This window comes from Paramormyrops kingsleyae, chromosome 11 (assembly GCF_048594095.1).
Source record: "Paramormyrops kingsleyae isolate MSU_618 chromosome 11, PKINGS_0.4, whole genome shotgun sequence".
NCBI lineage: Eukaryota > Metazoa > Chordata > Actinopteri > Osteoglossiformes > Mormyridae > Paramormyrops > Paramormyrops kingsleyae.
Genome location: NC_132807.1, coordinates 29,065,902 through 29,084,172, shown reverse-complemented (window position 1 = coordinate 29,084,172; position 18,271 = coordinate 29,065,902). Strand labels below are relative to the sequence as shown.

At 47.8% G+C, this 18,271-nt stretch overlaps 1 protein-coding gene across 1 annotated transcript in view; it reads left to right on the top strand.

Annotated features, from left to right (window-relative positions):
• The window catches only part of LOC111832711 (dysbindin domain-containing protein 1), a 23,058-nt gene extending 4,787 nt beyond the window's left edge, over positions 1-18,271 (top strand). Inside the window, exons 2-4 of the mRNA XM_023790370.2 lie at positions 68-208; positions 8,606-8,743; positions 17,750-18,271. Coding sequence (XP_023646138.1) covers positions 68-208; positions 8,606-8,743; positions 17,750-17,940 — 470 coding nt within the window. The 3' untranslated portion in view covers positions 17,941-18,271. The remainder of the gene's footprint in view (positions 1-67; positions 209-8,605; positions 8,744-17,749) is intronic.

Sequence of the window (18,271 nt, the reverse complement as noted above, 5' to 3'; positions counted from 1 at the left end):
TAATCACTGCTGCTAACCTCCCAGGCTGGAAAAGAATGCCTCACTGTTCATCTGCCTTCCCTTGCAGAGCCAAACAAAGACATCCTGAATCTTCTTCTGAAGCCATCCAGTTCAGGAGACCTGGCCCCAGAGCCTTCCCACAATCCAGTAGAAGAGGAGGAGGTCCCTGTGACTAACTCCGGACTGCTGCAGGTCACTGAGAGGAGACGTAAGTGCTGATGTACCAGTGACCCTCTGGAACAGTGCTTCCCAGTCCAGTCCTTGGGGACCCAAAGACAGTGCATGTTTTTTACCAGGAGCTGGGAGGGAGCAAAAGTGTGGACTGTCTGACAGGGAGCTCAGAGGATGCAAAAACATGGGCCGACTGTAGGTACCCGAGGACTGGATTGGGAAGCAATGCTCTGGAACGACAAATGACAGTGGGCAAGAGCGTTGAATATGGACAGAACATACAGCATGGATATGGGCTTATTAGGTTTGCAGCACCAGGCTCTTTACTCATGTGGTGAATGCCTTAGTCAGTCTATTACAGGTGCAATGTTACTACCTTACCTCACACCAGTTTAACATCAGCCATTATTTCTGTTGATTAATGTTGCCTGGAACATGAAAATGGCCGAATATTGTGTGTTCACAGTGTATCACTGCTTGGTATGTGAGTATCTGGTATTGAGTCTTAAGGGACACTGTCACTCTTACTTGATCTAGGACAACATTCTGTAGGTGCTGTTCAGCTAAGTAACAAATTTTGATTTGCATTTAGTTTTTTTTTTCACGCTTCTTCTACTTTGGGTCCACATGTTTCATTTTACCTACAGGTGAGATTTTGTAGGTTGTGAATTTTTAAAGTGTGGTTAACCCACCAAATGGAACAAGTACTTCGCCCATAAAGTTCCACAACAGAACCTTTTTTCAAGGGAGAATTTTGTTGACGATATGTAAAGCCACTTTTCGTGAGAAGCAGCATACTGGCCCGTCTGCGTATCAGAACACGTCGTTTCGCGGGTCCCATTAAATGCAGGCCAAGGCCAGGCCAGAGGTCTCGGAAAAGCAGCGCCTTCGAGGTCAGTGTTGTGTGCTGTCTTTCAGCAGCAGATAAGGAGGTCTTTTGAGCTGAAAGGTCAATAGGGTTACCTTGCAGTCCAACAAATGCCAAATCGAGGGGGCAGCCCGACCCAGTGTAAGAGGTTATGTTCGGGTGCACTTTCATAGGGTGAATAAGCAGGACAAATGCCTACTGTGCTCTGTACCATCAGCCAACCAAGCATGTAGGTCAACCACCATTACACATGCAGCCCAATAACCAACCAGAAATGCAGGCCTAAAAACAGGAAGCGGCCTGCAAGCCCTCAGCCTGCACATGAACACTGTCCCCCTGCACCCATGCCTGCCTTGTGAAGTAAACAGAACCTGACCATCTCCCAGCCTGAAGCCAACATTAAAAGTTAATAGTGTGTTTTGCAGGAAACGTCCTTCTCAGTGGACAGGGTCATTGTCATGGCCTCTTGTGGTGCATCATCTTTTGAATTTAACATGTGTTACTGGGGTGACTGGTGCGAACAGCATCTTCTCAGCTAAATGTTTCCACTCTCTGTCGCTTTGATTTGCCAGCTGGCTAGTTATGCTTCGGCTGAGGACTCCACAGCAGAAATGAAAGTCTGCATCAGATTTCTGCGAGAAGATTAACCATTGCCTGTCTTCAGTCTTCCCGGTTTGTGAGGAAAGCATGGCGTGCAGAATCATAGAAATGCGTTTGTTCAATGTCCTGGTGGAAAAAGCAGCTCCAGTTGTAAAATGTTTTCGATCAAAGGTCGAGCATCACACCGTCCGTCTGACAGCGGGGGCCAGGAAATCCTGCAGGCTGCCTCAGCAGGTGCTCTGCTCAGTTTTGCCGCATCAAGGTCACCAGGAGATCACAGTTGCCATCTTCATTCCTGCCCTCCAGAACAAACCTTGTCAATGACTCTTTATTAATGGCCCTTTTAATGACTCTTTAACACTCTATAATGCCGTCTTTGCTTTTCTTCTCTTCCTTTTCTCTCTCTTTTTCCTTTGTTGGATCCTCTTTAGTCTCATCTGGATTTTCTCTCCTTCATCAACCTTGTCATTGTCCAATGAAAAATAATGGCACACATAATTCCAATACACATATGTTATATTATGGTATAATATACGAAGATATATTGCTAACATATGATGTAGCTGGAGGATTTTGTAATGCATTATACTGTATATTATAGAGCAACTCTTTGACACATATTCCCACATCACACCTTGACACTTTGTTATAATAAAAAAAGTTAAAGTAAATATTTCCAGTGAGATTTTGTAGGTTGGGAGTTTTTTTTTCTTTTTTTTCATTTGCGGGTCAATGATATCATATCACCGTGTGAGTCAGTGAGCCTCGTCGGAGTGGTGGCCTTGATTGTAGTTAGTGAGCTAGGCAGGCTACCACTCAGAAGTAGGAGATGGGGAGGGGGGCGGGGGTGGGTTAACCTCAGGTCGCCCCACTGGAAGCCCGAGGAAGAGGGAGTGGGGGAATCTATGAAATAGCGCAACCTTTGACTTGGTACAATACCTACGCAATTAGTAAAATCAGTCACACTACGAAATGTTACCAAATACATGACGATTGATTTATAATACAGTAAACATACAGTTTCACAGATATTTTGTTGCATTATTATTATTATTTTTTTTGGTTTGTGCAAAATCATTAAGAATAATATAAAGTCAGTCCGCACACCCACTAGGTGAATTGGTTTAGTCTTGACTCTTGGTTGACAGTGTTGGGGGGGGTGATGTATTAACGGGAGTGCCAAATTAACACAAATGGATAAGATAAGGTCTGAGCCATCAGGGGCCCAGTTTAGGAAAAAAGGAAAGGAGAAAGAAGAGGAGAAACATGCAAAAGATAAAGGAATGCAGGAAGCCATTGTACAAAATAATACGTGTAAGGAGATAGGCGGCTAGTGTAACACTGAAATGTTTGTCAGCCAATAGGGTAATACTGTAACACTTATATTGTGTTTTTGTATTTATATACTACAATTTGTTTCTATTTGTTAGTTCTTTTGGATATTTATGAATCTTATTTTGTATAGCTCTAAATTTTATTGATTTGTATAGTTCCAAATGTCCTAATAAACCTGACAGTTAGTGCTGAATGGTGGGAGTTTTTGTTACTGTGGGGGGTCGTTTGTAAACGCCCCTCTGTTCCAAGTTCAGTGCCACACCTCCAACAATATCCCCTCCTTTGTTCAGATTGGACTCCTGGTGCTGCCTGAAGGAGGTCCCTAATATTTATGCTGCCTGAAGGAGGTCCCTAATATTTATGCTGCCTGAAGGAGGTCCCTAATATTTATGCTGCCTGAAGGAGTTCCCTAATATTTATGCTGCCTGAAGGAGGTCCCGAATATCTTTGCTGCCGCTTTTCTCATTCAGCAATTGCCCTCAAGCGCTCGCTGGACACATTTCCGACGGTGTCCCTGTGCTGCATTTCCCGGCCGCTCAGTGACAAGCTCTAATGAAGATGCAAATGTGATGCGAAAAAAGCTGGTGCTTCATCATAATGCAAAATATACCAAATCGTCCTGAAGCCATGAGTTGTTCGTCTGTGTCAGCAAATGGTACCAGCAGTCGGAGTCAGACTCAGCATTTCGATGTGGGTGGGGTCCACAAAGTCGGAGTCAGACTCAGCATTTCGATGTGGGTGGGGTCCACAAAGTCGGAGTCAGACTCAGCATTTCGATGTGGGTGGGGTCCACAAAGTCGGAGTCAGACTCAGCATTTCGATGTGGGTGGGGTCCACAAAATCGGAGTCAGACTCAGCATTTCGATGTGGGTGGGGTCCACAAAGTCGGAGTCAGACTCAGCATTTCGATGTGGGTGGGGTCCACAAAGTCCCCTTCTCACTTCATCTTGTGGCTGAAGCCTGGCTTGCAGTTTGATGTGCCTGTCAAAGGATCTCCAGAGTGCCAGAGGGTGAACGGAGATGGTCTCAGTTGGCCAGAGGGGACATTTCAGTCCACTGGCCCTAAGCCTATTGCACCATGGTTATCAGACACAGAACATTTTGTATCAAAATTGAGCTTTAAAACACATGACTGTTCATCTTTTTGGGACTACAATGGGTGCGAAATGGTGGCATATAGCTGACTGAGGGAGGTTCGTGGTTTTACTGAGATACAAAGCCGTGTTTGTGGTCAGAAGGTTCCCAGCTCACATCCAAAAAGTCGGCTGAGTGATGCCACCATTGGGCACCACTGAACAGAGCTCCTAACCCCCCCCCCCCCCCCCGCCCCCCGGGCTGAAAAAACCCCAGCTAAAAACAGCTTATGCTGGTAGCTGGTTTTAGCTGGTCACGTCCCAGTTCTCGTTGCTCTTTGGTAGTTTAACTGGCAGGGTCACCAGCTGGTCATGCTGGTGTGGCCAGTCTATCAAACTGGTTATGCTGGTGTGGTCAAGTCTATCAAACTGGTCATGCTGGTGTGGCTGGCTACACCATCAAACCATCAGGTGAAAACATACCTTAAACTGTTCATCTATGAGAAGTTGGTCAGCCAGCATACCCAGTTTAAGCTGGTCAGGCTTTTTTGTTTACAATAGGGCCCAAGTTGCTGCAGGGTTTTGCTTTCTCAGTCGCATGTCGTTTTGTATAAAAGCCAAAATGCAATGACCTCCTTTCATTCAGACTATAAATGTTTAGCCAGACTTGTTTAGTCCCATTCCGAGTAAGTTGCTGAATCCTACACTGCCTCCTACTGCCGTTTATTCTTCATTAACTATTTATTATTTCGGGAGGGGAGAGGGGCTTCAAAGCAAAAAGCACAGAAAAGAAGAGGAAAAAAGTATTTTAATAGAATGCCTACTGTGGGGGTGGCATTGTGTGCCCTGTGTTCCCCCCTCGCCAGAAGGCTGGCAGATAGGCTAGTGTTACTGTGCTCTCTCAGGGAGATGAGCCCCCCCACCCCCCTCCCCCTCTAAACCCCCCCCATCCCCCTTCTCCTAACCCACACTATGAATTTGAAAAACAGTAGGGGGAAATAAAGGAACAAGCACTCCGGCTGTAAGAAGAGCAGTGCATATATATATATATATATATATATATATATACACACACACACACACACACACACGTTTGTAATTATATCTTTGTGGGAACTGTCCATTAATTTCTATGGGGAAAACTCTAATCCTAACATGACAACCTTAACCCCCACCCAGCCCTAACCCTAACCCTACCCAGCCCTAACCCTAACCCCTACCCAGCCCTAACCTTAACCATAAGTAACCCAACAAAATACGGGGCATTTTTAGGTTTTTAATTGCAATCACAGATCTTTGTCCGGACCTGAAAAATGGTCCCCACAATGTCAAAATAACAGGTTTTTATTACATTATGGGGGGCATTTGGTCCCCACAATGTAATATAAACCTAATCCACACACACACCCACAGACATATTGCATGTGAGATTTTTTTATGTAGTGAAAGTGGCAAAAATGCTATGAAAGTCACTGGGACAGTGAGACAGTTTGGAGCTCTGGGCCCCATTTTGCCCCCCATTACTGCTTAATGTGGCTGTTCTGTGGAGGGGTGGGAATTAGATTCCTGCAGGGTAGATATGCTGCCAGAGCCCCTCCCAGACTGCAATCAGCTTTATGTGTTATACATGGCGATGGATTACCACGCAGCTCAGTCTCACAGTACAGCCTCCGTTTCCCTGGCTTAAGAAATCTGAAAATAACAACTGAAAATCCATCAGATCGGCTTGTGTGATCTGCGTGGGAGCTTTAGGATCAAGCAGCAGACTAATGTGAACAAAAACAGGCCAGCAGGATGGGGGAGCTGGTGGGATGATGGGGGAGCTGGTGGGAGGATGGGGGAGCTGGTGGGATGATGGGGGAGCTGGTGAGATGATGGGGGAGCTGGTGGGAGGATGGGGGAGCTGGTGGGATGATTGGGGAGCTGGTGGGAGGATGGGGGAGCTGGTGGGATGATGGGGGAGCTGGTGGGAGGATGGGGGAGCTGGTGGGATGATGGGGGAGCAGGTGGGATGATGGGGGAGCTGGTGGGAGGATGGGGGAGCTGGTGGGATGATGGGGGAGCTGGTGGGAGGATGGGGGAGCTGGTGGGATGATGGGGGAGCTGGTGGGAGGATGGGGGAGCTGGTGGGATGATGGGGGAGCTGGTGGGAGGATGGGGGAGCTGGTGGGATGATGGGGGAGCAGGTGGGATGATGGGGGAGCTGGTGGGAGGATGGGGGAGCTGGTGGGATGATGGGGGAGCTGGTGGGATGATGGGGGAGCTGGTGGGAGGATGGGGGAGCTGGTGGGATGATGGGGGAGCTGGTGGGATGATGGGGGAGCTGGTGGGATGATGGGGGAGCTGGTGGGAGGATGGGGGAGCTGGTGGGAGGATGGGGGAGCTGGTGGGATGATGGGGGAGCTGGTGGGAGGATGGGGGAGCTGGTGGGATGATGGGGGAGCAGGTGGGATGATGGGGGAGCTGGTGGGAGGATGGGGGAGCTGGTGGGATGATGGGGGAGCTGGTGGGATGATGGGGGAGCTGGTGGGAGGATGGAGGCCCCCGGGGGCTAACGGCTGCTTGGGCTCTTCGACAGCTGGAGTTTCATGTCATCGAGGACGGCAATTAATCACACTTCAGCCTTAAGAACCGGACTGGGCCAAATGTATAGCAGCGGGGGGGGGGGGGGATTGCAGGTTATGTGGGATTCCCAACTCTCCCCCCCCATCATTAAAGGTGGGCTGACACTTAGGCTTTTATACCCCCAGTACCCCTTATAGGGTAGCGCTCTTTACAGAATTTTCAAAATTAATAGTGTACAGCATTTGGGGGGAGGGGCGGCCATTAGGCTCCATTATGCCACCTGAATTCAGATGCCCCCCCCGCCCCCCCCCCATACTGATGATCTTTGGCTGACACCCTGTCAGGCGGCATACGTGTTGTTGACATAGCGTGTGTCAGGCAGCTTGCAGATACTGAGCTGCCGCGATTCGCCTTTGTCTGCTAACAAAGAGGCAGCGGCCGAGCGTCAGACAGCGCCGGGCACCTGCAGCCCCCCTGACTGATTGCTCCTAAAAAAAGAGGCCCGTCTTCGGAGGAGCAGGATGGCTGCCGATGGGGAGCTGGTCTCATTAAAGGGATGGAAATCCCACACCTACTCATCCGCACATGGAGAATGAAGGTGCTGCCTTCTGAAAGGCATCCCGGAGCCAGCGGCAGCCGCAGCGCATACCGGGCCTGTCAATGACGAAGCGATCCAGAGAACAAAGCCCCTGCGACGGTGGGGGATGGACGAGGGGTGCGTGGGGGGCAGATGCACCGCGTGACTTTCTCGGCAGATCCGATAGTGGAGGGGGGGTGATTAGCTTATGCTGTTAGCTGCAGGAACTCATGGCTGTTAATTCCTCAGTGAGTTTGCATGCTCCGCCCCGCCCTCATAATCACAATGGGCTGACGGGCCAGTTTGAAGCCAGGAAGGCTGATCAGGGGGCACCGCAGAGGTACAGATGGACGCTGGCCACACCCTGGCCTAACGCCCAGGATGGGTGACCTCCCCAAGGGGCCGGAGAGCAGCATTGCATTTTCTACCCAGCCACTGGAAATTTTGCAGGGGGAACCAGCCTGAGGTTACTGGTGCCACAATGACTCTGCACTTTTTGAAATAATAAATAGCAGGGCCATTGCAGCTCACGCATCTTAAGCACGGCATTCTGGGTATTTCCTGTAAAGCAGACAGCCAGCGTTCTTGGGGCTTCGTCTCTGGCTTCGTTTTTGAAAGCAGCTCCTTTCGAACCCAGCAGCTTCACATTGCTGGGCTTCCTTCCTTTCAGCCTTACATACTGCGGGCTTCACTCATTGTCTGCTTTTAATGCTCCTAAAAACTGCAACCCCAATAAGTGGAAAATAAAGGCAAAGTCTTCAGTGTTCTTCTTTAAAGACAGTGTGTTAGCTTTTCTACTGTTAATTTTGTTGCCAATGAGTTCATTTGACTTATAGCTTACATTAACGGTGACAACTTTTGCCACTTATGTGGGCTCGCTGACATGCATTCTGGGCCCTGACCATGGAATTTCAGATGACCAATGGGGTGGAAAAGCAAACCAGTTGACTCCTCCTTCTCCAGCCTAAGCTCCATCCTCTTTGGTCCCAACAAAAAGTGCCTCCATAGCCCTGCAGAACCAAGACCCAATGCCTGTTCTCATTCCACCATTTTCTTGATTCAGTCACCACTCCAGTACCCAAATAAAGTCTCTGTTCTCTCCTCCATCCCTATTTTACATGGTTGTGTTCACTATCCTGCATAAAGCAGATCTAATGTGTGCTTAAGGAAAAAAAATCCTGCAGCTAGGATTTGATAAACCCAAACAGACTACCTAAAATAGATCCAGGATAAAATAAAAACCATAGATAAAACTAAAATCCTGCCATTGCTACCTGTATCTGCTGTTAAAATAATCCTGCTGTACCAGGAGACTCGTTGGATTAGGATTAGTACGTCAGTCGATCAGAGAGCAGCATCAGTTCTCCCCGTGAGCTAATGGCCCATTGCTACTCTCCCTCTTCCTTCCCCTTTTAGAGCCGTTGAGTAGCGTGTCTTCCTTAGAGGTGCACTTTGACCTCCTGGACCTGACCGAGTTGACGGACATGTCCGACCAGGAGCTGGCTGAAGTCTTTGCCGACTCAGATGAAGAGAACCACAATGATTCTCTGGCTGGTAAGTTTGTCGCTGTCCGCCGTGAGTCCGGCCTGCAAACCAGCCTATGAAAAACAGCTTCTCAAGCAGTGGAAATGAGCGTGGTCTTCACTCAGTGACGGTCTGATGCAGACAGACTGGTGCTTAAAATCTGCAGGAATGCCATCCCATCCCTTACAGATGTAAGAAATATGCCCAAGCTTATATTCAAATATGTAAACACTGTTTCCATAATACAGCATAGTAAATCTAGATCCCCCAGACGTCCTGAGCAGATGAACAGAGGATTTTATCTCTCATAATCTATCCTGTGATATTAAGGGTTAAGGGTATTATTTTTCATTAATGTGCGTGCGCATGTGTACCCTAAAAGTGAGAGCCAATGAAATGTGGTCTTTCTGAAATGAAGCAGCAACGATGACAGAAACAGGCAGGACCTGTGGAATGTGGAAACAGGAAGGTGAGTCGACAGGAATCTTAATAAAACTGTCAGTACAGTCACAGTTCACCTGGGGCCAACCAAATTACATAGCAACTTATGATCCAAGAATAACCAGGTCTTATTAAATGGGAAATAGATCCATATCCTTTAATACCTGCACTCAATGACTAGTTTATGAGGTACGACTGCTCTCTAATGCAAACTGCCCGCTCCTCAAAAGAGAGAATCATTTAGCTGCAACTGGATACATACGGGACGGATTAGAACATGGCGTGACTGCTTTGTGATTCCAGCAACTTCTGGAATTTTCACGCAGTACAGTGTCTACAGTCTAAAGTTCACAGAGAATGTTGCAATGAACCAAAAACATCCAGTCAATAGCATTTCTGAGTGTGAAAACACCTGGTTAATGAGAGAGGTCAGAGGATAATACTGACAGCTAACACCACATGCTCAACAATAACACCTGGTATATAACAGTGGTATATAGAACGGCTTCTCTGCGTGCACAGTCTGTCTACCTTTAAAGTGGGTCTTACCCAGAACTAACCAGCTCCCCCATGTACCTAATGACCACTGAGTGCAGAGTCTGTTATCTGTAATATTTGAGTAACATGTTCGATGTCATGGCACTGAAGAGGCTGTGACCATGGACAGCTGGAAATGCTGTCATCTGCCACCGGAGTACCCATTTGCTCCTTGAACATCAAACAAACATGAGTCTTTTTTGTGGTCTTTCTGTGTATTTGTTGCTTAGTTACACACTACAGACCTGAGGGACAGAAAGCCTTCCTGTTAGGGTTTGTATAGAGACACACCAGGTTTGGGGTGGAAGTCTGAGGTTTAGGTGGGACAGAGACTCCAGACATTCAAGCTGAACCAAATGAATTAGTTTATCACAGAAAAATGTGCCCAAGGCCACAGAACGCTGTAAAATTAACTGAAACAGAACCCTAGAACCTAAGAATAACAAACAAAAAAACAATAAGGTTCCATAGCAGTACGTGCTTTGGACCCTTAAAAAAGCCAAGAATGTTTCACCCACAGCCACCTTCCTGCAGTTTTCTGATCTTCAGGTTTCCATTTCTCCTTCAACACTCCTCCTCCATCAAGCCAGTGACCTTTTTAAAACCCCAATGTCAGTATGATATTTGACTGACCAATCAAGGCCCTGCCCACAGATCCAGTCGGGCCCTGATTGGTCAGTGAAATATCATCCAAACCCAGCCCCGTCCCCTGTGGGCGATCCCCAAAGACATTTCCTTTTGTGTTAGTTAAAGGTCAGAAGTCAGACTGCCAGGGTCTCTCCAGTCGCCATCACCTATAAACAGAGACAGAAAGAGCTACGTCTGACCCAGATGAATAAAACATGAGAGAACATCCACAGTCAGATGGAGCTGAAACCCAAACACCTGCTCCCCGCCCCACTCAGGCCGACAGCGCAACAGGCTAAACAATTCTGCTGTCCCATAAATTTAGAGAGATTTCTCACAGCTTCCAGTACTTGCATTAATAAGAGCTGGAGTGCAATTTGACTGTGGGGGCAAATACTGATAGAGGAGGTGTGGCCCTCTGGGCTGGCTGGACCCTGCAGGTCACGGGCATCTGCTTCCGGCTCCTCCCGTCTCTGGCACTCCCTCACGCCGCCCCCATCCCGCCCTGCTTAGTAAGCTTTGTGTTCTGAGCCTTTTCTCTGAGTGATTACGGTTCTGCTGCACTGCTGCTAAAGCTAAGATGGATGAGTCTTAGTGGCACTGTGACCCCCCCCCCCCCCCCCCCACACACACACCCCCCGCTTATGGCATGTTAGCCGGCAGGCACAAATAACAACGTGCCCTAGCTCATATAAAACCAGACGGCAGACACAGTTAAAATGGACAAACTGCACAATCCGCTTGACAAAGTCATGGTTTAACCTGGCAGGGAATGGGAGAGGCTTTTGAAAAATGCCGTACATCACGATGGGCAAAAACCTCCCTTAAGAGGTGACAAAATTGGATAAATGGAAGGGCGCCGTACAGATGGGGGGGGGGGGGGGCAGAAGCAGGGCACACCACAGGTCCGATACTCGCGTGCCGTACATTCACCCTCTGTCGTCATGAAATGTTTTTGGCTCCTAGTTGTTTTTCGGACTTGTGACAGAAGCTGTTGGACCATTTTCAGCCTCAGTGGAGAGTGCAGATTAAACCTGTGAATGTTACTCTCCCAGCAATACTGGCATGGTTAGGAGTCCGCAGACCAGCCGCTGCACCCATTCCTGGGGGTCATGCACCTTGTGAATGCCCACCTGTTAGAGGGAAGTGAACAGCCAATAGCATTCTTGGAGACAAGCCACCGCCCACCATCACACAGGCCCGGGTGAGATTCCGTGCAGAGGAAACAAAATCGTCACAAGGGACACCGGCTCTCTCTGCGGCAGCTAATCATTGATCAAGGATGTCATCCCATCCCGGCCGCAGCTGCAAGCGATTCAGCCAAAAATCCCTCCGGTTGCTAGGCAGAGGCCCTATTGAGTCCATTAACTCTCGTGAAAGAGTCTCTGTTGCTGGAGCTGCCTGGGCGCACGTCCTGCGCTCAGTGGCACATCGGCATTTCCGATACGGTGCCTTGCACGGAGGATCCGGGCAACATCACTTCTCTGAGCCCGGGTGGGTCCTGGTGGGACTGGCCGCACAGAGCTCTGTCCTTGGTCGGCCACATTGTTAGCGGGGCTCTTCTGGGAAGCTGGCACTGGTTCCTGGCGACCATGTGCTCGTGCGCGTCTTTGTCTCGCATGACACAACACTTATTATGCATCTACAAAAGCTAAACTCCTTATGCTGCTGCCCACTCTCTGTAAGTAACTGCTGACGGAGCAGCTCTTCCAGCTCAAAGGACAGCGACATTTTACTCTTTCAAATTCTCTGGCATTTTTCACAGTGCTGTGTTGATCGGGAATGAGGGACAGTCACAGGGTCAGGCGAGCAGGGTTTGAACTTGACACGATCGCCAAGGAAAGATGCAGAAATTCCGTCGGTCTTAATGGCACGCTGAATAATTCAGGGCAGCCCGCACGCAGTGTGACTGTCAAAGGCACAGCACACCAAAGATATATTTGGGAGAAGAAGATATATGACCTCATCTTCTCGGTGATTTGAAAGGTTAACAACCAGAAAGAGCCCTTGTATTATCTCCTCTGCATGGGATCACTGAACAAAAATGGTCAGGGAATAGGTAGGACACTAAGGAACAGGTAGGGACGCTTCACAATGACAGTGCAAAACGGAGTACAGTTACCACTGCAGACGGCGAGCACGCTCACAGACACTCTCAGACGTCACTTCAGAGGGCCGCGGAAAGTGGAACGCGTCCATGGTGCCGCTGGAGGCGGGGATCTGGAAGCAGCCAGGGATAGCTCAGCAGGACGCTAGCGGAACACGCCGGCTTTGCGGGTTTGTCTGTTTAGTGCTGATGCAGAAGCAGCCAAGTAGGAAGTGACACATTGGCGGGATTGACGCGTCGGGTGGGGTGTTTGTCTGTCGGTCTGCACACCATCTGTCACGCCGACAGTTACCCATGAGACCTTTGGCATAGTGCACGGGATTCTGGGAACAGTGTCTGGGACACAGTGTCACACGGGTCAAAGGCATGTGAAATGAGGCTGAAATTATCATAATTCTTCTTTATAAAATACAAATGATTAAATAAATGCAATATCTTTAGTTAAATGCACCGATCTGTTACAGTCTATAATAATAATGCATTTATGTACTACTAAAAAATTCTGACACCTGTAACTCAATCCAGCTTTTTACTCTGTCCTGAAAATATCTTGAACCGAGCAAAGAGGGTATGCTTTTCATCCATCCATCCATCCATCCATCCATCCATCCATCAGGTCACAGGAAAGCGGGGGGAGCTGGAGCCAGCACAGGGCACAAGGATAGGGGTGAGGTGTATTCTATATTTATCTAATCACTGTGTAAAAAAGCATAGTAACGTCTAGGACAGAAGAGTGAAGCCTGTAATGGAATAAATTTCATGCAAGCTGTGAGAAGAATTGGCCTTCTGGGGGGGGTCTGGTGTGCCAGCCTTCTCTCTTGCCCTTCAGATCCCTGAGGACAAAGACGGCATCACACCTGCCACTCAGTTCGCGTGAAACATCAGAGAGGCTGGGCAGGCGAAGGCAAAGCCGCTGTCCTGCATACGCAGTGCGGAGTCCCCGGCTGCTCTGCCTACCCACAATGCAGTGGGAACTCCAGGACAATGACACAGGGTGTGGACAGCAACAGTCACACCCTTTGTTTTATATTTTACAGTTACATTAATTTATTTTAGCATTTTCCAAAGCGACATAAAATCGAGGTAGAGGTACAGTAGATATATGACATTTTACACTGGGTGAGGGGTGTAACCATCAGTGTCAGCGACTCCCACGCGCTGATGTGAATTCTTTACTCATGCACGTTTAATGCACCTTTAGTTGTGCATCATGGGGGTACGACAAAAGTGCTGACCCATGCTCAATAAGGAGTTTGGCCCGTTTTGAGTTCCCTCAGAAAATTGACACGATCGATGCCTAGGAGATTACATCACTGACTTGCTGTATATATTCACAGACTGATCTTCTGTAACCAGCAGTATTACAATATTAAAGCCAAATTTGCTGTTCCACATTTGTGGGGTGGGTGAGGTTAAGGCCAGACTGGTACATTAACATAGTATGAGTGCCTTATGAATTTCTTAAAATGTTTTTTCTCCCTTGTTAAACTATGCTGTTAATGTATCATGAAAACTCAGGAATCTGATCTAACTGAACACTGCCACCACCTGGTGTGGAAAGGGAACAGCAATGAAACACCACCTTACAGAGGCTGATCACCACCAATCAACTGATAAGCTGATATTGTACATGGCATGGAATGACAGATAAAACCTATATGAGCACAAATCAAACCAAAAAGAAGGAAAAGCCTACTAAACAAAAAACTAGCTTTTACTTTGTACCCAGACGGCTGTCAAATGGGTCAGATGTGGATTCTGTCATTATACTGCTGTAACCTCAAGCTTAAGGAGACAGAAAAACGTCTATACATCTAGAGGGTTTGTAATTAATTTATGGAAGAACATGGTAGAGTGAGGACATGTTGCAGATCCTAGGCTTTCATACAGTACAGGCCGTCCCCAGGACACAGACGTGAAGCCGCTCTTTTACTCAAATATGTAGATAAGTCGGAACAGGTACAAAAGGTTCTTATTTAATGTCAGTTAGTCAAATGTTTGTTTTAGTATAAAGCATATATTTATTGTACTGTACTTCAAGCCCACGGACCACTGAACCTCAGAAGGTGGTTGTGGTTGGTTATTACCAACCATAGTATTTAACCTGAATTTTTAATATAGTAGGTTTTATGACAGCCTGTTTGCAAGCAGGAGTCGCCCAGAAGTCGGATGTTTCTATCAAAGGGACTAATGTCAGAGGTGGAGCTTATGGTTTGATATGGACCTTCTCAAGCAGCCTGATTCCTGGTCAGCACAGCTGGCTGCCCCTCACCCCCCCACACCCCCCACCCTTAATACCACCCTTCCGTTGCTTAGGGAAACAAGTCATTGTGACGCCGGCACAACAGCTCACACCTCTCCATGCTCTCCCCCAGGTCCTCTCTCTCATCCTCCACATCCATCACTCTGCATTGATTCTTATCATTCTCATGCCTCAGTGTATGTCAGTTCTCAAGCTTTTCATCCCCTTTCTCCTTCGCCTCCTCCCTGATCTCCCCACATCACCCTGAAGCTGTAATAGCCAAATCTGCACTATTCTACGGAGCATTATTAATGAAAAACCACTTAAGGGAAAGGCGTTTTACAAAGATGTTTTCTTCATCACGTTAGAAGAAGAAGACATCCTCTCATTTTCCGTTCTACAACCAGTATGATTTTTAAAAAAGGACCTTAAAAAGGTTTCATGGCTAGTTTTGTTACATTATAATACATATTTACAGTGTTCCTGTGAACTGGTCAGCACAGCTATGCTTTGGCACTAAGTAAATAAAAATGAACAAGACTTAATATAAAAAGACTAATGTTTCCATTCGTTAAACTAGGAATTATAGTATTTCTGAAGAAGCAGTCTGAAAGACAAGAGGAAGATATATTCCATGTAATGACAGCAGGCAATCAGATACCAAGAAAACAAGTCTGGTATATTGGGTTCCCGAAGGCGCTGACCACAAAGCTCTGTCTGTCTCGGCTGCGCAGCCCCGTTGTATAGTAACTGGAAACTGCACATGCGCACAGGAAAGTCACAGCATCAGAGGGACACAAAGCACCAAGCCTGCAGGAGAACTGTCTCATAAATGAGGTCAGTTCTCCTGGGTCAGCAATTCCCTGAATTATTGAAATGATTACGTAATATTCAGTCACCCCGTCCTCTGACATTTGATTTTGTTTACAGGATGTTTCCTTCTAATATTGCTGTAAACCACAGCCCTAACAGCACGTATTGTTGTGAATGAATTCTAGAACTCAAATCGGGTTAAAGCAGAACTCAGTCCAATAACTTAAAGTGGATTTTGACTGTAGGCGGCACAGAAGCTCAGTGTTCGGCACGATGATCTCATGCCTCCATTGGACTGTGTTTAAATCTGACCCTGTCTCTGTGTGTATGGAGTTTCTATAGGCTTTCTACTGCATCCCAAAAACATGTAGCTGGGTGAATTGCTGTCTCAAAATGACCAGCTGTGTGTGCAAGTATGAACACCAATCATAACGTTACATACCAGATCGCTGTACGTGTGTGTATGTTCGTCAGGTATCCGGACCCTGACCTCAACTACAGGATAGACATTCAAGGAACATGGATGCATGTATTTTTAGATATGATAAGGAACATGAGGAAACAATTAGAAAAGTGCTTTCATTTCCACTGAGATCATTTTATTTGATAATTTGGAAAATGTTAAAATCACTACAACGAATCTGCTTTTATTTCCTTTAAGTGTTGAATGACTATGTAGAAACTGTACCATCCAACCTAATGGACAAACATTAAGAAACACCTCATTTCCAGAGAAATACAAGCTTATTTCGTTTTATGCGATTTGAAGCATGTGCTTCATTGAATGAATCCCTCAATGGAGGATTTAACATGTGATGAGTGGCAGCTGAAGAATACCTTCATCCAATAGGCTGTGCTTTCAAATCCCAGCATGTTCTGCTAAATCAGGAGACGTATTTAATGGGAATCACTTTAACAGTGGCCCTGCTGTGCATAACTGCATGTGCACAAGCTATTTTGGGTAAAGTAATGTAACCAATGAGTGTTTTTTTTTTTTTTATTACTTGCACAAGCTGAAAGAGAATGACACAGACAGGGCTGCCGGCAGTCGGCTCAGCACAGCTACGCTTCAGCACTAAGTGAATAAAAATGATCTTGACTTGCACTCCATGGCCAAAAGTATGCGGACACCCCAATTAATCAGAGGAATTTCCTGTTTCATCCACACCCACTGCAGACACACATGTATAATTAAGCACACAGCCAGTCAGTCTCCTGTAACAAACATAATCGGCAGAATGGCTGGTCGTACAGGAGAGATTAGTGACTTTCCACTTGGCACCATCATAGGATGCCGTCTTCCCAACATGTCAGGCCACCGCATTTCTGCCCTGCTAGAGCTGTCCTGCTCAAACAGGGACGCGATCACCCGGTATCAATACCCAACCTGAAAGGGACGCGATCACCCAGCATCAATACCCAACCTGAAAGAGACGCGATCCCAGCATCAATACCCAACCTGAAAGGGACGTGATCACCCGGTATCAATACCCAACCTGAAAGGGACGCGATCACCTGGTGTCAATACCCAACCTGAAAGGGACGCGATCCCAGCATCAATACCCAACCTGAAAGGGACGCGATCCCAGCATCAATACCCAACCTGAAAGGGACGCGATCACCCGGTATCAATACCCAACCTGAAAGGGACGCGATCACCTGGTGTCAATACCCAACCTGAAAGGGACGCGATCCCAGCATCAATACCCAACCTGAAAGGGACGCGATCACCCAGCATCAATACCCAACCTGAAAGGGACGCGATCCCAGCATCAATACCCAACCTGAAAGGGACGCGATCCCAGCATCAATACCCAACCTGAAAGGGACGCGATCCCAGCATCAATACCCAACCTGAAAGGGACGCGATCCCAGCATCAATACCCAACCTGAAAGGGACGCGATCCCAGCATCAATACCCAACCTGAAAGGGACGCGACCCCAGCATCAATACCCAACCTGAAAGGGACGCGACCCCAGCATCAATACCCAACCTGAAAGGGACGCGATCACCCGGTATCAATACCCAACCTGAAAGGGACGCGACCACCCAGCATCAATACCCAACCTGAAAGGGACGCGATCCCAGAAGAGCAGTGGAAATGACAGCAACAATGAACTGACCAACTTCATGTTAATACTGTTGGATTTGTAATGAGATGTTGGGAAGCTGGTGTCCACATGCTTTTGGCCATATAGTGCATTTAATAAAGGCTAAAGTTTCTGTTCTTTAGACCGTCAATCATGGTGTTTCTCATGCTGCCCCCAGGTCAGCACCACCACCATCACCACCATCACCAGCAGCCCCCGCTGCCCCCGCTGCCCCCGCTGACCCGGGGGGGATACACGCGATCTCCATCCTGGACCCGCTGCAGCCGAGGGGAGCAGCCCCGAGACAGGAAGCACCACAGTGACTCCGAAAACACGGACCCCTTCCTGAAGATGGAGCGCCCAAAATAGCGCCCCCCCCTTCGCAGGCGGCCAGGAACAGCACTCCCACCCGAGACCAAATGGTGCTACATGAACTGGTTTTGGAAGCTATGCCCCCGCAGCCACGCGAGCGAGACACGCCCACACACGCACCCCTCCTGACACGTTGCACGTTTTATTTACATTCGGAAATCAGGTTAATAAAAGTTCAAGGATCCAGGCCCTCTCAGGATCACCAACCCTGTTTCGAGCATGCCCGGTCACAGAGCATGCTGGGAAATCTACCGTGAGGTGTAAAGCTCTGACTGGGAGAGGGGGGGGGGGGAGGTGTACAGATCTTAGTTTAAGATGGGCCCCCACC